The 20,743-nt window shown below is 39.6% G+C and overlaps 1 protein-coding gene across 2 annotated transcripts in view; it reads right to left on the reverse strand.

Moving 5' to 3' along the window:
* Positions 1-849: 849 nt before the first annotated feature.
* Positions 850-20,743, reverse strand: part of LOC109981465 (unconventional myosin-XVIIIa-like) — a 59,549-nt gene continuing 39,655 nt past the window's right edge. The window contains exons 34-45 of one of the 2 annotated variants that reach the window (XM_065963015.1): positions 20,565-20,669; positions 20,242-20,388; positions 19,930-20,043; positions 18,894-19,010; positions 18,326-18,409; positions 15,045-15,182; positions 13,947-14,132; positions 13,710-13,849; positions 12,946-12,990; positions 7,683-7,805; positions 5,658-7,077; positions 2,933-3,070 (exon numbers count right to left, since the gene is read on the reverse strand). In XM_065963015.1, coding sequence (XP_065819087.1) covers positions 5,673-7,077; positions 7,683-7,805; positions 12,946-12,990; positions 13,710-13,849; positions 13,947-14,132; positions 15,045-15,182; positions 18,326-18,409; positions 18,894-19,010; positions 19,930-20,043; positions 20,242-20,388; positions 20,565-20,669 — 2,604 coding nt within the window. In that variant the 3' untranslated portion in view covers positions 2,933-3,070; positions 5,658-5,672. Of the gene's footprint in view, positions 3,071-5,657; positions 7,078-7,682; positions 7,806-12,945; positions 12,991-13,709; positions 13,850-13,946; positions 14,133-15,044; positions 15,183-18,325; positions 18,410-18,893; positions 19,011-19,929; positions 20,044-20,241; positions 20,389-20,564; positions 20,670-20,743 lie in introns of both variants that reach the window. The other variant, XM_065963017.1, reaches the window with a different exon arrangement.

A 20,743-nucleotide genomic window follows, 5' to 3' on the forward strand; every position in this document is an offset into this window, starting at 1 on the left:
TCATGTTAAATACACTGGTATTCTACATTATTATTATGATAAAGGGCAGACTTAGACTTCCAGAGCAGAAATTGTCTGTGGCCAAACCATTCTGACTTAAATAACAGGGAGGGCTGCAGCGTAAACACTGACTTGCTTGGCTTTGTCGAGCTAATGACTTCCTGCTCCAGTGGCTTGTGAAACAGTGTTAGAGCCCAAATAAGTAAAATCGGGAGCAGAATTTAATCTGTCACTCAATGGAAAGCCTTTAAGCAGAAACATGCAGCCACCCAGAGGCTGCACACAAGTGGAGTGAAATTACAGCCAAAGCTCCCTGCCTGCCACAGACGCAGCAGCCAGACAGGTTGTGTGTAGGAATAAGGATTACAGATTGGTTGGATAAATAGGAGATTCTTTAGAGCAAAGCACACTGACTGTGAATGTCAACCAAGGTGGTAATCTAAACCCATCAATCCCTTTTGAATCCAGGTGAACCTCACCTATGTAGAATAGAGATTGATGCGGGGAGGAAGAGTGTGCTTGCTCTGGCTTTTTTGATCTTCCTGAGTTTGCCCCAAGCTCGGTTTTGAACCGTGCAGCAGGCAGGTACTGTGAGCAAGACTCAGGCGTTCAAGAGCTCAGAATGATTAATTTCACAGGATTGTTTGTTTCCTCTGCAGCCTCCTGGGAGAGCTGAATGGGAATAATGAGAAGTAACTCTGGGGTAGATGAGCTAAAATTAATCAAACATCAATGAATTGTTTTGCTAAAAATGTCCTGACTACTCTCTGACCTCCTTTTCTCCGACTGCTTCCTGACTGAGAGGAATATGAAACAAATGTTACCTTTTTTGTGAAAATAAAGTCGATATTGATTCTGTAAACAAACAGCTGGTTTTATTCACTAAGAAGGACAAAACAACAAATCTAAATCCACTCAGATTACAAATAACCTGTTCAATCATGAAAAAGAAAGACCTTCTTAAAAGAAACCATACAACATAATGCATGATGCGCAGAGGAAGTGAAACTTACACTGTTTTTTTTATCACTTAACAAGACTATTCTGATTCACTGACATCAAAGTTTTCAGTGTCCCACATAAATATTCATGTGAGAAGCAAAGAAACAAATGGAGAAAATAAGACATGAAATGCAGATTAGCCTCTTCTGAAAAGATATGCAAAGAGAAAGCCAGACACTTTTCACATGAGCAGAAAGTCCACATGCATATATACGTATATATATATATATATATATATATATATATATATATATATATTTATATTTATACTATATTTATATTTATACTATATTTATTCCTCCCCACTCAGATTCAACAAGACTTTATTTAAATAAGAGTTTAAAATTCATAAGGTCACATACAGCTAAGGATGTCATTATAATTCTAGAAGGCCATATACCAAAATAGAAGTGAGTTTTATGTGTCTTTAAAAAAAAAAGAGGAAAATGAATTATACAATCATATTGAGTAACTGATATAGTAGCAGACTGGTTTGAATTTAAAGGTATTTTAGGGCAGTATTCTATGAGGTAATAAAGAGGAGAAAGGTCGCTAATACTGTAATTAACATGAATTTGAACAAGGTTATCATTTTACATCAAATAAACTTTAAAAAAATAACTAATCCAACATTTCCTCACATGCATAAAATGACCAGATAAATAACACAGTCTTTGGCACCTTCAAAATGTTAGGACCATTCATGACACAAACAGTGTCGCTTCTCTTTTTTTTACTGCTAGAATCGATATGGCCCAAGTGAGTCGCTCAGGTCGAGACAATCTGAACTGAAGTAGTCCAAGGTCCAAGGGAAACGTAGCAACAGTCTGCATAATACTTGATTATTACTCTGCATGTAACATTAAAATGAGCTTTAACTTAAAAAATAGTTAGAAATCCAGTGCTATTGAATTTATAAAAATAACATACATCTCTGCATCTGCACGGTCTAAAAAAAGCTCTACAGAAAGCTCCTTTAGCAAATCAATAAAAAAGACTTTCCCTTTGAACGTAAAGAGACACTGTTAGACACAAGCAGCCTCAAAAGAACCAAACCAAAAGCATTCAGACATGCAAACTACTAACAGATAAAGAATACATCAGGAATATGACATAAACCCTATCTTCATCTCACTCGTTTTAAAAATATCTTAATCCATTTGAAATATCCTGTTCATGTAAAGGCTCTTATTCCACATAGAATATATTTCTTTCATCTATATACACACTCTGAGATCAGAAAAAGCTTTAAATTAATTTCAGACCGATCTATGACATCTAACAGCTTATTTTAAATATAAATCTATCAACCAGCACTATTTTGACTTTGATGATTTGTGTTCTAAAACACATCTTTTTTTTTCCTAAACGATGGATATCTGAACATGAAACAAGAGCCACATGTCAACTTACTGCATGATAATTCATTGAAAATGGGTTAATTCCTCCTAACAGTAATGGGGAAGAGATAAGAACAGTCTTAATAGTTGGTCAGAGGTTTCTTGGAGAAGCGGGCTTATCTAAATCCTCTTGGCAGAGCTACGTGAAGAGTGAGTGGAGAGTGCAGAGGAGAGCTTAAATTTGCCTGAAAGGCAGCTCTTAAAAGTAAGGTAGCAGCAGGACGTTCTTCTGAAAGAGCCCGACTTTAATTTATTGTTCAACTTATTCAATATATTGCATTCAATTATATCAAAAAGAACAAATTAACCGCAGAACAAACAATCCATTCATTGACATAATATTAGTAATACAGCAAAAGGTCCAGGCTGAATGATCTTAGAACAGGATTTCTTCTTATTCCTTCTCCTTCCTCTCCTGTTTAAGAAGTTTGCTTGTTTCTTGCAGACTGATAAGAGGTGTCAATGTTGAGGACAAAAACACACGTCCCTCCTTTGTGTGTTTGTTGTCACTTATAGCATAAGGTGACCAGATTTTGGTTTACGTCGCACTTTCCACCAATGCACCATCGCTGTCGCTCTGTCTCAGTGACTGCCTGCTGGAGTCTCTCTCCGCCTCATCCTCCTCATCCGATCTGCCAAGACCCGGCTGTTTACTGCACACAGGAGGGCTATAAGGGTCAACAGACATACAGACACAACATTATGTCATTACTCGGCTGCAGACTGTAGAAACAAAACTGAAAGGTGTCGGATGTTGTTAAAAAAAAAAAAAAAAAAAAATGTTGGCATGGGACACCACAAGCAATCTAGGCTACGAGATTACAATCTTCCCCAGGCAGCCAACAACGGTGCCCCTGAGGTTTGAATAGCTTATGTGCACATTGCTATCGTGGCTGCAAACTAACATTTATTTTTCAATTTGCATTTGCAAAAAGGCATTACTAATATTCTTCGTGCATGGTCGTGCTGAAAAACCTTTATGGAATAATTTCAAGAAATGTCCCTGGACTACATTTAGCCAAACATGAGAGCCACAAATGTCTCGTTAACATTCACAATCGACATGCAGGAGCACATTAACAGCGGCACATTGTTTGCATGATAGTAGATAGTTGGTGTAATTACCAGGGAGAAAATGAAACATGGCTTGTGTCATGCAAAGGGTTAATTCAGCACTGATGAGCTAAGTAACTTCTACCTCAGCTGGCAATTATTCTGTGTTCCATGTTGCAGCCTGCTTCTCCCCAACACACTGGTTAAAGGTCACTTAGAACCAGAGCTTTACATCCTTGAATAATGTTGCCATGACCACATGGCATAACAGTTACTCAGTGCATTACTGGAATGGTAGGTTCAGTGACTGCAGAGATTTCATACTCCCACACTGACATGACCACTGATCTCTGCTGTTCTATAGCCAGAACGTCCACATAACTGGAACTGTCAATTATCCTTATTATACTCTACAGATGTTATTATATCAATTATGCAAAAGCTGAAAGCAACATATTTTGACACTTTGAAAGTACTGCTGCATGTTGTCTTTTAAAAAGTATGTGACTGCTGCTACTATTTGGTGTTGCAACGTGTAAGTAAGCCGAAAAAATCGCTGACAGAGCAGATGAATACCTTCCAATGGGAGCTGACGATCACAATTTACGTTCACCTGCATTTTTGTGGGTGATTTCCAGGTTCAAATGTACCAAAAAGTGATGTGAATGTGGCAGAAAGTATTAAAGCACCAACAAAAGCAGGATAGCATGTGAGCAACACTGCTATTTTAAACCTCATTGTTACTTGTGTAACCCGGAGAAACATCATGAGTCCCATAATGACATCTTTGACTGACAGCTTAAAATGAAATGTTATTAATCTACCGTGAGAATGAAATGATTTTTAAATGAAGTGTTTATATCAACTTCTTGTTATAGATGTTTTCAAACGTTGTGTGTGAGACGGAAGTGCTTTTGGCAAACAGGTACAGTAGAAGCGCTGCAGATGTGTTACAGATGACATTTGGAACACAGATTACAGACCTAAAGATGAGACTCTGAAGTGAAACATTGCTTTTTACTCTGGGGTGAAGTGTCATTAGTATAGCTTTGATAACAATTGCATTGGGAAAATGACCACCTACAGTGTGCCTTTATTCAGATTTAGTTCCCTCAGCTTAAATTCATTCATCTTGTAGTGCTAAAGCAAACAGCCAGGTTTGGTTTGAAAGGACAGGTAGTACAGTTAAGGTCAAATGAACCAAAGTAACCCTCAGACATGCAGCCTTGCATGTTTCAAAATGAACTCGTCAGAGATGCTTAAAATGTCAGAACAATTACTCGTAAAATAGATGGGCTTATGAAGCTTCCAGCCAATCTTAGCATTTTAATTGTGAGGCAAAGTACCCACATGAAGTAATATCAAGTCATGTCACACATTTGAAGACTCCTCGAAGATAACATGCTAAAACAAAAATTGGTGTCATTTGGGTTTTTTACTAATTGCCAGCATCTGTTTTGTGCTTGAAGAACAGCCGCGGGGAAACATTCTCTTTCAAATATGTGTACTCAAAACAGCATCAGTCACAACATTAGGAGAAACACTTCCATTTTGCAGAGATGCAATCCATCTATGCAAAATGGAATCAGGAAAGTAAAACCGCGTTTTCCGACAATAGTTTGTCTGAGTGGTATTCAAATGCAATGCTTTTAACGATCAGAAGTGGGAAGAATAAACCTTGAAGCAACACTGAGAGAAAGTAATTGTCAGTAAATTGCAATCACAGAAACATATCTGTTGAACATAAATTGAAATGGAAACAACTGACATTTGAAATTTACAACCAGAATGTCAATTGCTACTATATTTGAATATGTGTTAACAGACATTTAAGGAAAGAAATGGTTTAATTATCTGTCGATGATATCCAATGTTTCTGGAATTGACAGCTTGTGCCTCTTTTGTTCTCAGTGGGAACAGTTCAACTAAATACAACTCAACTCTATTGGTCATTAGTGTTCGGACTACAAGCTACAAACACAAACCAGCATACGTCCATAACCAACACTCTTGTCGCCTGGTAACAGATCCTGTATACATAAGCAGAAACCGTTAACTAACGAGTCTTTCACAAGGATTATTCACGTTGAGTCAGTGCAGACATTCATTCACCGCAAATGAAGTTAGTACATTAAGAGAAAAATCCATTAGTCTCTGTTTCAGTAATGTCAGGCTCCTGGTTTATCACACAACAAGCATCACCTTTCACTGCTGGTATCAGTCACTGTCAGGCTTGTAGAGGTACTTCATCACCAAGTTATCCATCTTCTTTTGCTTCTTCTTTGTGTCCTTCTTGCTGGACGGCTTAGGCTCCTCATCGTCATCATCAGATGGCTTTTTTGGGTTCCTTTTGACACTGTTGGAGCTGCGGTAGGAGATTGTCGAGTCAGAGGATGAGGACTCTGATGACTCTGAGGAGGAGGAGGAGGAATCCTCTGACTCGCTTGGCTTCTTCTTGGATCTCTTCTTGGACTTCTTCACACTCTTCCCCCTTGAGCTTCTTCTGCTTTGACGATCGTCTGATGAAGAGTCGTCTGAGAGAGAGATTTTACTTTTCTTACTTTCTTTATCTCTGCGGCTGCGGAAGCTGCTGCTGCTCATGATGCTGGATGGTCGATTGTAGTCCAGAGCAGAACCTGATGCAGATCGAAGCAGGCCGGATGAACTGGTACCGAGCCCGTCGTTATCTCCCTTTTTCCTGCTTTCCTCGCTTCCTGGACCTTTCGTTGCATCTTCTTCCTCACTACTAGACTTCTCAAGTTTGCTGCGCTTGAACTTAATGGGTTTGAAGCTCAGCACCTCATTAATTGCAGCCTCCAAATCAGGATCCAGGTAGTTGCGGTGGGTGACGGTCTTAATGTCTGACAACTCTGTTGGATTATTGTCTGAGGTGCGGGGTTGAGGCGGGTTAGAAAAGCTTCGACTGAGGGAACGAGGACTGAAAGATGAAGTTCCCCCTTCGGTAAAAGCCACACTTTGGCCATCGTCGTCATAGTCATCATCTACGTGCAGGCCAAATTCACTCAGGCCACAGCTGCGAGCGAGGGACAGGCGAGAGCTACTGCGTCGTTCGTCTTTCCAAGAGGAGCTACGATTTAGCAAGCGTGGACTAGAGCGGCTCACGCTGCTGATAGTGGACTTATTGTCATCATCCATGTCCAACAATCCCCTCCTTGTGGACATCCTGCTGGGAGCCACAGAGGACACCATGGAGTCCTTATCGAATTCAGGGCTACTGCGGGAAGTCCAGCGGGATTCAAAGCCCTTCCTGGCTCTGCTGGTGGCTTCAGAGTAAGCCATGGAGATGACAGAGCCTTTATCGTCTAAGTCTTCCTGTGCTTGGCTCTTCTTCCAATCCTCCTGGAGGTCTCCGGACTTAGACTTGGCTTTGCGCATGGAGGCATGGTCCGGTATGTCAGGTTGCTCTTTCAGAGTGCTAAACAAGGAGCTCTCATCACCTTTGCCTCCTATGGAGTCTTTGAGGTTGGAGCGCTTCCTGTAGCTCAGGGAACTCATGACAGACACTGATCTGTTCTGCTCTACGTCTTTCCCCTCTTTACTTCCATCATTCGTCTTTTCTTTTGCTTCTTTATCCTCTTTAGCATCTGCATTTGCTGCATTTCTAAAGGGATATGCAATACAATTGACGGCAGAGACAACCAACAAACATAAAAATTGAAAATCAGAAACCAAACCCAATGTCATCTCTCCTTTTTTTTTGCTTTATAAAGAGCTTTAAATGTCACCAGATTGATCAGAAGAGTCTTAAGTTTGGGTATCTTAATACATATCTGTAATGTCAGACTAAAAATCAGTTTTCTTTATTTTATCCATGGAACCAGTCTAGAGTCATGGAACATATGCAATATCTCTTTATATTTCAGTTATGTTTAGTGTACACTGTAGTAGGTGAGGAAATCAACCAGTGAGAAATCTGCCTAACTGTGGCAGAGATGTCATTTAGCAGGCATGCCAACTGGCCACGGGCCACTTCAATAAATTTGACAGCAGTTGCTTCCCTATCCCGCCTGCTGTCATTAGACAGATTACTGGGAGAGAGAGCGAGATGACACCTAATCACATGAAATACCCATCCTTCTGTTACAAACTGCCCCAGGTAATCCTGGGCCTTTTCAAGGCTGGGAAAGAGTGGAAGTTTTTCTCCCCGCTTAACAACAGGGAAGCACATACTTAGCTGTAATGATGCAAAATGTTGGGCGTACTAACCTGGTGCTCTTCAGACTGCTCTCATCCGACGTGGTCTTTGACGAGCCTTTGTTCTTGGAGAGCCAAGACTTAACTCCATCCACACGGTCTTCCACCTCCGAGTCTGTTTCTGTGTCATCCCCACTGTGAAGGAAAAAAATCAGCCAGAGTTTGAAGATTCTGAGACTCCAACACAACAAATGATCCTAACAAGTCATTTGGACATCTTCAAGTGCAAAACGTTTTAATCAGATGACTAAATCCAAATGCAAATTTACTTCATTGAACGGTTTTCCCAAATCCTCATTCAGCTTCCTGATACTAAGTGGTTTAATCTGTCTTGTGTGAATATTCAGAATCAATTTAGTCAGATTATAACACAATAATTTAGACTCAATGACTTGTTATGTGCACATTTTTGTAGTGTACCATGACAGGAGCCACACAGGGAGATGGATGGTTAATTTAAACAAATTGAAAGTGTTTTGTTAGTAATATCACAGTTGTATTCATATTTTCATATTAATAGGGGTCAGTTTTATGAAAAGATACTCAAGCATAGAGGTAGGCATGATCCTGAGGTGCGATAATAGTAACAGGTTAGAGGTCTTTCTGAGACAGAACAAGGAGCACACATAAATGAGTGAATGCATTCCCAAGGCACAATGTAGATGAAGCTGTACGGTGCATAATGAACTTGTTTGGCTGGTTCCGGGCTGCTAGCATCTGTGTGGCATGTCACCTGCTCCTGCTGATTGTTATTGGAGTGGAGCCATGAGACAGCCCTGTGGCCCTACACTTGACACAACAATCAATACACAGAGACCGGTGAATCTCCATGGAAAAAGCTCGCAAGATCCAACCTGGATGAGGTCAATCCTCATCCATGTCAAATACAGGCAGATTTTCTGAATTATGCATCGCATTGACCTAAAAGGTAAAAAATGACAATGAAAATGTAGACAGAGAACAATGAGAAGTGCAATAGCCTCTAAATCAGTACAAGCATCAGGGTGCATCTGTGATTATTTAGGAAAACAGTGCTTACTTCTGTGTTTAAAACTGTGTTACTGAATATTTAAGCCTAAGTGTTTTTCATAATGATAACCCTAACATACATTGTTTTTTTAAATATATATCTGGTGGTTATTTGTCTTTTTAAACATTTTAATTATTATTATCTTTTGATATCTATCTTCATTTTCCTTTGGTCAAAATTTATTCTCTCAGAATTCAATTGTTGTTGATTTTTTTATTTCCATTTGTTTTGTTTTAATTGTTCCTATCTAAAGTGCCCTAGGCTACATGTTTGTCTGAAAGCTGTTGTATAAAATTAAGTTACCTGACAAGCCTACTAATACAAAGCCATCCCACTCCACCCTGTTCGCCTCAGTTCTTCAACCCACCCTCCCTTCCCTTACTGCCCCTCATCCATCCACCCTCCTTCCTCATCTCTTCATCTTGTTTGTCTACTTCTAGGAATAGTCTGGCCTTGTTCAGCCCGGGCAGAATTATGCATGAGACAGAACCCCTATCCTGAGTCTCCCCTCTGCCCTGAGTATTCAGTCTATTCTCCCAGACCACCCAACCAACAGCATCCTCTTCAATCATAATCATTACCTCAACATACATTCCTCTGTCTCATCATTCATATGATCTATGATGAAATATCTCATGCTGTTGTTGTTTGGTCCTTGCTGGTGAATGAAGCTGTGTTAAATGAAGTTGGCATTTCTTTGGCTACAAGATGTGTTTAAAAAAACATTTATATGCATGTGTTTTGAAGGGCCTCAGCTACATTGGACTTGTGTTGCCATGGTAAGCACTGTCAGAGAAAAATTACATTTTCCATTCTTTTGTTTTGGGTGTCAGCGCAGGACAATGCACTGTATATTAAACACGCTGTAGCAGGCAGCAGTGACAGGGTTTTTGTAGAAGAGCAGCGATTTTCAGTTCCTCTTGATTTATAACAGACTTCATCTATACTATTATTTATAGTCTTATCTACGAGCAACTTTCTACTCACATCAATCTTACATGTTTGACTTGTTTATCAATTGTCAGTTTATAGCATGTTGTGTCTACAGACAGCTGACTGTCATTAAAAATGAGAAACAGCGGAGAAGGTTACAGATCTTGTATCTTGGACAAGCTTATCTATCTGAGCCTTGAAACATGATGCAAAAAAGGCTTAAAAGACCAAACAGGATATTCAAAGAGGAGCGATGTGACAGCCAGACTGCTGAGCTCGGTCATTTGTTCACATCGCACACCATCCATCTTTGTAGGTGTCCCAATGAACAGCACAATGTTTCCTCTGTCATCAAGTTTCATGTCACATTTTCCATCATGTTTTCTCAGAGAACAAAGTTTCCTCCTTCCTATCCTTTTTTTTGGTGGGTTGCCTAAAATCTATTGTTTTAACACGGCAACAAAAAAGATGGTGGTGTGTGAGAGTGTTGCGAGGGAGTGTGCACAGACAGGAAAAAGATTCTTGGATATTCAGGCTCTTAAGCTTTCTGTGGGCATGAACATATTTAACCTTCTCATCATCAACCAGGCGTTCTGTAGGAGACATAATGATGGTCAAAAAGAAATGGCCTGTTTATATCATTTTCCATAAGAGATCCCTGTTTGAAAGCTGCAAGCTACAATTGTGGGTCCAAGTTCGGCTATTATGCATCATGCTTTCATTTTCTGCTGCCTCTCTTTTAAGATAATATGTTCATTAATCGTAGGACGTTGATTACACATGCTGCCCATTTTTCCTCTCCGTGATACCTTGACTCTTTAACATGATATATTGCACAACAAAATACTGAAACCAGCCCTCAGCCAAAATTATCTCCCCGCCCAACACACACACGTGAAATAGAAGGTGGCTCGCAATTGAATGCTGTGCAAATGGTGTCACAAACGATTTGTCCTTGGCCCCGCACTTCTAGCTAACCAGTCCTGAGGCTGGCAGATACCAACAAGCCCTGAGAATTTAGAAGTGAACATTAATAGCTTCTGACAATTTGCCTGCACTGGTTGTAAATCTTTGTCACAAATACTTACGCTCAGCATCACATCTCTTATGGCTGGGTTCTATCAGTTTAACACTTGTAGTTCCAGCGCCATATTTTGTTGGAATCTGTTCAACATGAGCTAATTAACTACTGACAAAAAGAGCATAGGGCATTCATTTATGTTAACAAAAAAAAAAGAGTACACTTCACACTGTGGTGTAATTCACCTGTGACTCAGGATAATTAGTACCTTGTTACAAAGGTAAAAGAAAGCCCCCTTTTCCTGCCAGTCCGTACTGAGGGAAGCATTCACATTGTGCTTAGTATATTAAATAATTGAACTAGTCCTATCTTCCTCTAAATGGCAATAATCCAGCTATTGTTGCCTCTGTTTTGCAGCCACAGAGTACAAAACAATTAGAATAATAATGTAAATCATCTGGAAAATCCACTTCATAATTAGAAGAAGAATCACCTCCTCCATTAATGTTCACTGGTGCTGCTAATGAAATGATGTCAAGGGAGGGGAAAATGCAATCACGTAAACATGAAAAATCATTGTTCTTTTCGTTGAGTTGCACACAAAGAAAAGCAGGGCAATGATACACACGGGTTGCCTGATGAAAATTGGATAACAAAAAAAAAAAATCAAGGTGATAAGAGAGCGTGACGCCATGTCTCCTTTGAAAAAGCAATCACAGGTCAAAGAAGGAAATTATGGACGGGTATCTCTGCTACCAACTGAAGACTACATTCCTTTAATACGCTCTGATGAAGGTTTAAATTATCTGACATGGCACAAAAGTTCCTTTTCACCGTTTTTTGACTAAAAGAAAATGGGATTCAGTCAGTCAAGAGAACACGTTTAACATTCACGATCAATGACTACACATTTTAAATGAGGGACAAGGTGATCTTTTGTATTGAAAGTTAAATGTTTTACAGCACTGTGAAATGAGATTGGCTTAGAGGAGTATTTGCATGCATGAAAAGCAGTGGATGAGATCAGATGAGAACATATCAGTCATGCATGGTACAAACGATGTCCACTTACTGTCTTTGCAGCCATGGACATGAAGTGAGTGTGTGCTGCAAGTATTTCACAATCACACACACAACCGAGCATCAGGTCTTCCAGAGCACATGTAACTAAGTCCCACCATACTGACTTTGTAAAGGAGTCACAATACAGGTCTTTATGCCTTTGGAAATGTGTACAACAAGAGTTTTCACTCCTAAAAACGGACCTCGTGTTTGTGTAAATTAGATTGCTCTTAAATACTGTTTTGAGTCTTTACAGTTATTAATATTAATACATGAATTAATTAATTAATAATTCATACATTTCTTTTGTAATGTGTAAAAGAAAGTCAGAACAAACAATGGCTGCAATATTTCACAAAGGGTGAAGTCTGAAAAAAACTAAGACAGTAATGGGTAAAAAAAAAGAAATCCAAATTATTGATCTGATTTCTTAATTTTTTTAAGCAAATCTTGTCATAAATCAGTTTTAACAATCATGTTTCTAACTTCACAGAACAATCCTACATTTTGAAAAACACCCTGCATTGTATTTCCCACACAGACTCTGTGAGATGCTGACTTATTGCATGTGCTTTGGGAGAACCACAGAAGAGCAGAAGACGGTAAAAAGCTTTAATCTCTGTACCAAATAAATGCATGATGAAGGTGTATAATGGTACTGAAGATCTTTTAAAAAGCATGGTGCCTGATGTATTAATATTCGTGGAGACAATTGTGCAGTATTACCACAGGACTGTTACACTTCCTTATTTTATTTTGGTAGTACTTCCAAAGCAGTCAGAACAGCTGAAAGGATAGGGAGTATTTTAACATTACAGTCTATGTATAATCATAGTCTATTTTTCTTCTAACATTCAGAAACACATACTGTGGGCTTACTTTTTCCTTTTATTACTCTAAGAGAACAAAAACAAGCCTGAAATTTCCAACGAGGCAGGCAGGCAGTGTGCAGACCTCCAGAGGCTTGGCGCAAAATATAATGAAACCAAATGCAACACTGGTCCATCCTTTCAGCCGAGCTTTTATCAGTGATGTATACCACAGACATAGCTTTCCATTCTATTTAAAATTGCTTCTCCTCACAATGTTGTTGTGAAAAAAACAAACTGACTGTAGGATAAGGAATACTGCATTATTCTCTCCTGTGGCTGAAATGAGTGTGAAAAAAAAAAAAAAGGAAACAACCATTATGACAAAAACAAAGGATGCTTTTTTTTTTTCATTCTCACGTTTTGTTCTTTCTTTTCTGATATTTTGTCACCATGTCTTGCAAACTGCCAGAAGTGTAGACGCCAAAAAGAAAACAAGGGAAAAAAAGGAGAAACAGAGAAGGTGAGATACACAAAAAAAAAATTTGCGTTTACACATGCAGAACACATAAAAGAACCACCCATTGTAAAGCAGTCATTCTGTAAATCCACTCATGTTCTCTCTGGCCCCCATTTCAGACTGACATGATGTGTGTAATGTCATCCTTTTAAGAAGTCTGCTTTATTGAAGGCTGTGTTTACCTCAGGGGGCTCAGATTCAGAGCCAACATAACCTTTAACCTCTTTGCAAAGAAGGATAGGTAACCAAACAGAGGAAAGCAGCAGTGAGACTAAAGCTCAGAGGAGCTGAGCTGAATTATTGAGAGAGCCCAAAAGCTGTAAAAAAAAAAAAAGACTCAGAATATAAAAACGTTAGACATTAGCAATTAACAGGTGATCGAAAAAAAGAAAAGCTAATACTGATAATAGTTATGAATAAAGTGTATCTATATACCACATTTCAAGAGTGATAAAGAGCTATAATTAAACACACAAAAAAACACAAAGGGAATCACATAAAAGGCATTTCTTTTAAAAGTAGTATTTTAAAAGTGATGGCACAGATAATTTAAAGATAACATGCACTGGTACTCAGATGTGGGCTTCCTGATTTTTAAGGCACATATTGTAACGGAAAGGCAACTGTGGCGTCTTTCTGTCTATATTTAAAAGCGGTTCTGTACCTGTTGATTAAGTCGTCATTGTCATCACTCGCCATCTCGTCCTCTATGGCAGCCTGCAGGTCACCAATCCTCTTGAAGGCCAGTTTGAGGTCCACTTGTAAACTCTGGTTTGCCGCCTCCAAGCTCTCAATGTCCATTTCCTGGTGAACAGATCGCAGCAGAGTAGAAGCATGGTCACCTCTTCTTGGGTGAGCTCCAGTGAATCATATCACTTGTCCCAGCAGCTAAAAGACTTACCAGTTCGTGCTTCTTCCGGCTTGCCTCGGCCTCCTTCTTGGACAGCTCCGCCGTCTCTTCTTTCATGTCTCTTATCTGCCGCTGCATTCTCTTGTTCTGCTCCTTCTCCCTGTTTTCAGCTGCGATGCGTTGGTTTCTCTCCTCTGTCATCTTTTCCAGGTTCTCCCTCAGACGGCCCACCAAGCTCTGCCGAGAAAATTAAGAAAAGTCACTTTTGTTTATTTTTTTTTGTTAATTTTAGTAGATTGAAGGCAAAGTGACACAAATAGATTTCTAAGTGAAAGGACAAGAAGTCCCTTTTTATTTTTTTTTATTTTTTTTAGAAAAATCATAGTTTAGCTCTCAGCAATAGATCAGAATAGGTATCTATTGTATGTGGGCTTTGGGTTATTAACAGTTATTTAATATTAAGTAGGTGATGTTATATTGTTGGTGCAAAAGACATGATACTGGACAGTAACAGATTTTATCATCCTGTTGATTATTTTTGTGCAAGCTATAATCTTCCTTTTCTTATCCTTTGTATCATGGGGTGCAGATAGCCTAGCGGTTTCGTCGTATGCCCCATGCACAGAGGCTAAAGTCCTCGTCGCAGCAATTGTGGGTTTGAATCTGACCTCGTCCCTTTGCTGCACGTCATTCCCCATTTTCTCCCCCCAACATTACCTGTCTCTCTTCGGTTGACCTATCTAATGAAGGCAGAAAGGCCCAATAATTACTTTAAAATTATATATAATTATATGCATCATATTTTACCCCTAAGTTTATTCTGATCAGTTCAGCAGAAATTGTGAACATACTAACCAGTTGCTTAATATAAAGATAAAATACCTTCCTCTTCTGAAAACAGCATACAAGAACTTTTAAGATGTAACAATTTAACATTTTTAATATGACAATTTGCCCAGCTATAGATCTGGATATATTTGTTCCATGGTAGATGTTATTAGTAGCAAACCGTCAAAAACATAAATCATCATGTGCTCAAAATGATATCTTCTTTTCCTCTTGGTTAAAACAAAAATAAATGTAACCTTTGTAACCTTTGACTCTGCTAGCATGTCATTTACATTCAGGAGTCATAGAGAATTATCCCACCTCCAATCGTTTGATCTGTGTCCTCTCGTACTCCAGCTTAGTCTCCAGCTCACGGATCTTGGCCTCTTGACGGCACACAAGAGACTTTTCCACCATGGACTGTTCTTGGAATTCGAGCTGGCTCTGGAGGGAATGAACCTGCAGGGGGTACACACACATACAAACACATCAACACTAACAATCACTTCATGAGGACAAGCTTACACTTAAAGGGATACTTCACCCATTGAAACATGAATCTGTATTGACATGGGGTCATATATGTAGTAGAAATGTGAAATAAATTTTGAAGTTGGTGCCTTCTTGGCCGAGAAAAGGCAGGAAGTCAGGTTTACTAAGGTCAGGTTTACAGACATATTTACAGGCAGGCCTTATGTCTCGGCTGCTGCGGCCAGCAGCAGTCCTGGCGACATTATCAGATTTCTCCATAGAGCCTGTTAGCATAGCTTCCAAGCAATATGGCGGACGTTAAGTTTCGATTCTGGGAGTGAGTTCCCACCCACTGATCTGTGATTTGTCTGTAGCTTCAGTGGTCGAAAATATGAGGAACTAGCGTTGTAGTTTCACCCCGCTAACCGCAACAGCTTCCAGTGATGCAAAAATCGTCATTTTGCGTCACTGGAAGCTCCTTTTCAGACTTAAAAATACAAAGATTTCCCATCTCAGGGGAAAATGAGGGCGGGATGCACGACCATTCAAAAATACTACCAGGTTTCTAATGATACAAAGCTTAATGCAAATGGGTGAAGTATCCCTTTAAACCTGTTAATTTGACCTCAGCCTTTCCTATCCCTTGTGTTTACAATCAAATAGGAGCAACTGATGTTATTTTTTGGAATTCTAATACACTTCTGACAACTTTTTCCATCTTTTTGTGTAAATTATCCATTTTGCTTTGTGTAAAAATGGTGCATCCAGTCTGAATTATAGGCTCTGCCTCTATGAACGGTCAGAAGGAGAGCTTGGGGTTGGGAAACAAAGAGTCACAGTCATTTCACAGGCAGAGAGACCTGAGCCACATGCAAAGCACGTTTGTTCCATCCGAATCGTTTTCTCATGACTGATAAAAGGAAGAAAGATATGTCACAACAAAAACCGGCCCAAAGGGTGGCATGGCACCTAATGAGGGACTTTGCTCCTGAGACAAGGAGGATTTGGAGTTCTCCTTTGATATTACTAAAGAAGCCAGATTTCCCTCCTACTGAGGATGAGATAACCACTTCAAGGTCAGATGCTTTAGACAGCTATCACCGCCTCCTCTGGCAGGTTTTAACAATGCCTCACAGCCTGCAAAGTGTCTCTAGCGAAGCCAAAAATATTCTGATGGGTGGGCCTTGAATATAACTGAGAGGAGCAGAGATTTGGCACGCATATATAGCTTAATCTAATAGAGACAGGGTCTGCTGTTAGAGGGTGGCAAGAGCTCAATTCTGTCCTTTAGTGTAATTATATTTGAAAGACATTCTGTTCAAGGCAGATGGTTTGATTTGTTTAGTCAACTGCATATCAATGCTTACAGGAAGGCCTGTGTGTAAAGTGCAAACACACACACACACACACACACACTCTAAAGATTGTCATATACCGATGAATTCCAGCTTTAACAGCCTGGAGGGAAATCATTTTACCAAAACAAATCAACAGAGTAAAAAAGGATGCATTAATGCATGACAAGCATGAAGTGTTGGAGGTTATGAAAAGCACTATTATTTTAAAAAGCACTTATTATCAACACAAGCCTAAATCAGGTGCATTAACCTTTTACCCCACAAATCCATGTTTGTTCCAACCTACAATCATTCCACTGAAAACTGAAGCACAGCAAACTGTGAGTAAACCTGTGAGGGTAGAAATAAGCTAAATAAGACAAGAATGCTATAACTGCAGGTTAATGTAAGTAATATCATTCAAGCACTAGGGTGTAAGGAAGTTAAAAGAAGCCATTGAGTTAGCACAGCTTTGCTAGTTTGATCATTTCTATTCCAAGTTTATAGTAGAGCTTAAAAATAATTAATCTCAAAACCTTTTCTTTTGTAGTTCCCTGTGTTTGTACTTTTAAAAACAGCTACTTCAGAAACAAAGGTGTCATGCATAGGTTTTTCCTTGTAATCGTGTCACTGTGAATTTTTGCTGTAGAAAACATAAACCAAGGCTATTACTGCCTGTTTGACACCCACCCAGCCGCAGTGTTTACAAGCAATGAAAATTACTAATTAAAAACAAATCAGTCATGTTACTAATGGTCTGCTTTAATATTGTAGGTCATATAAAGGCATCAGTATTAATTTCAGTCTGTTTGATTACCATCCATGAACTCTTCATTGTAGCTTTAATGTCAGTTATAATTACAGTACGTACATCAGACTCTCTTGTGACCATGGTTTAAGGTCAGAGTTGCTATTAATAGGGGCCTCGTTTCTGACCACGATGACTGAAAATAACAAATGAAATGTTTATTAATAGTGTTCAAAACGTTAATTTTAACATGTATTTTGTGTATATATTTTCACATGGCTACCTGTTCCCCGTGATAGTGCTGTGGTTGTGTGTCTTGGTGAGCAGAAACACTAGAAACTACGAAAGTGGCATTAAGCAGGTGCTTCAGATTAAAATAAGTCTCTGCTATTTTATTTATGGAGTGACAGTAACACGGCACCTTCACACTTCCTCAGTTTGATTGAAATAATTGTGTGAGTCAAGCATTAAATAGCCAGCGTACAGTAATGAGATTTCCTATTTTTCCTGATCATCAACTCACATCTGTAACGCTATCTGATGAGCTAACAAACCACATCATCCAAGAGTGTTTTCATACTGGTTTCCAATTGCCGTCTTTTAAAATATCTGATATTGCCGATTAATACAAGTTTTGGAACGAGAATGACAGAAACAACATCTATCGTGATAAATCTCTGAGACAGAAGCAGGTTTAAATATAATCACTGAAAGGAACAGAATGAGTGCTCTAAATTTAATCTCATGGTTTAACCATGGAAACACCCAGGTCAGCTTAGTAACACGACCCTTCCTTTTAAATATTAGTACTGAGAGGCAAAAAAAAAATTCTCCCTTTACTATAAATCTTTGCTGATTCCCACAATTTAAATGCAAATTGCATTGCAATTTTGAAAAAAAATAAAAGTGCCTGAAAAACTGGGCCTTTTTGGTTTGGAATAATCAGAAACTCTGTGAAAAGCTGAAGTCTAATCAGAGAGAGGCGTTTAGGCTGCAGGCGGGTTTTTTGGCAGCCACTTTAGAGTGCCCTGAACACATCCTTTTACCTTTTCTTGGATCTCCTGCTTCTCCTTTGTGGCCTCTTCCAGCTGGGCCTGCAGGTCACTGATCTGGCTCAAGTCCCTGGCAGACTAGTTCACACACAGAAAACACACACACACACACAAAGTAAAAAAAAAAAAGCATAGAACAAAAGGTATATTTGAAGGTTTTCTAAGAGACTGGAGGTGTAAATGGTGATGTATGCTTTAATTTCCTGTAAATTCTATCCCTTCTGATGTCTATGGGTTAATGAAAATAATACGTCCTTGCCAAAGAATTTGTCACGTGATCTGCTGTCGAACAGATTGCATCTCTCTGATTGCAAAGCACACACTGTGTTTAGAGGGGGATATGTCCTCCAAACCTCAAAGCCACTCTGCTTTCACATGCAGAGAGGAATAGAATGTAACATTAATGTTCAATATGGTATACTACAATGTTTTCAACAGTTAAATAAACAGGAATAATTAAAGGCATTACAACAATTTTAGGTTCTGTGTCATGGTCTGTTTTACTTCTTCTATCGTGCCAATTAATTACTGTTTCACTGAGGTGTAAGGCAGGTTGAGTTACCTGGGCAACTGCAGCTTTATGCTTCTTCATCAGCTCATTCATGTCCTCCTGATCCTCCTCCATACGAGACTGCAGGTCGTTCTTCTCTCTCTGCAGGCGGCTGACCTGCTCCTCCAGCTGAGGTACACAGAGAGAAGGACACACAGCACAGAATGACAGGATTTTTATTCATGAGCTATTGAATATGATAAATGGTCATTAGCTGGCGAAGCCGTGGCAGCCCTGGAATCTCATCTAATGGCGATGAAACACAATCTGGACGGGGTTCTGGCTGCGGGATGAGACCAATTGGAGATAATCAATTGGCTCATTTAGGCGAGAAAAAGTGCAGCCAGTGCAGCATACTGGTGGTGTCCTTTTAAGAGTTCATCCTCTGTGGTCAGAGGAGGGAAGGCCCAGGCCCTCAATATGCATTCTCTAATCTGAGACATTTACAAGACTTTCCCTTGCCATAAATGCAGCAATTAACAAGTACAGCACGGGGACACAGTGATGTGTGTGTTGTCCCCAGAGACACACACACCGTCAGTGTGGAGTCTGAAATGCAGGCAGTACTCTCATGAGACAGCCATTAATGAGCAGACGACAAAGCTTATTTATCCATTAGAGCAAAATGCTAAAATCAGATTTGTGCCAAAGGGCATTTATTAATTTATTATGGCTCGATGATGTGTGCATATTTATGCATTTTAGAGTGCTAATTTGATAGGCAAAAACTCTCCATTAATTAAAGATTGTTTGTAAAAAAGGAAGCAAAGTAAATATTTACTCAAACAGTTTCACTATTTAGCAAGAAAATCAGCTTCTGCATTGAGATGAAAAAGGGAGGTATATTTCATTATGCATAAATGTACTCCATTAAACACACGATTGATGATGAAACCACACAAAAAAGTATTGTATTAGCAACGTATGGAGACCTAATTAGCTTTCAAACCTGCTCACAAGAGTCATTGTAGCCATTTTAGTGAAGTTCCACTCTTCACTTCGTACACTGCACCCTCAGGACACACGACTAACAGATGTCAGAACTCACCGACAGCTTAGCTTTGGCCACGTCCTCCATTTGGATATGCAAGTCCTCTATTTCAACCTCCATGCTCTTTCGAGCCTTTACTGCAGCGGCACAGGTGAACTCTGACTCCTCCAACTGTGAGAAGCAGGAGGATGGAAAAGTAACCAGAGAGGAGGTTAGGGACAAATGTTAGGAAGCCAAAATCAAGAATGTGTCATATTTTTGAGGTGGAATACAGATTTGTTTACTTTGTCATCATTTTTATTCTCAAAATGTGTTTTTTTGGTTTTTTATTCTGTATCACAAGGTGTCATCCATCCATTTGTACCGTACTTGATTTTTGAGCTGGGCGATCTCTCTCTTACTGGGGGCGTTGCTCTTCAGGTGGTCCAGCATGATCTGTGCATCCGCCAGAAGGACTTTGGTTCTCTTCAGGTCCTTCTTCAGCCTCTTCTCTGTCTCCACATCCCTTTGGCCAACCTGGTTGATGAGAAAACACACCTTTCCAGCCAGTATTTTAAATTTCCCCCGTCTTCTTTTGAAAAACCAACAGCAGCACCTCTCGAGACTCAAAGACAGTTTCTTTTCAGTCAAAGGAAGTGGCACACTTATCGTGACTGCACTGACAGCGACCAGGGGCAGAGTGATGGATGTACCTGGTCCTGGGTGCAGAGCAGTTTGGACTCCAGCTCTCTCCTTTCACGCAACACTTTCTGCTTGTCTTCATACTCCTCCTCCAGCTGCACCTCCATCTGTTTCAGCTGCAGGACATGAGAACAGAGTGTCAGGATGCACAAACAGATGATGGGTGATAAACAAAGGCAGACAAAACACA

The sequence above is a fragment of the Labrus bergylta genome, chromosome 14, assembly GCF_963930695.1.
Source record: "Labrus bergylta chromosome 14, fLabBer1.1, whole genome shotgun sequence".
Taxonomy (NCBI): domain Eukaryota; kingdom Metazoa; phylum Chordata; class Actinopteri; order Labriformes; family Labridae; genus Labrus; species Labrus bergylta.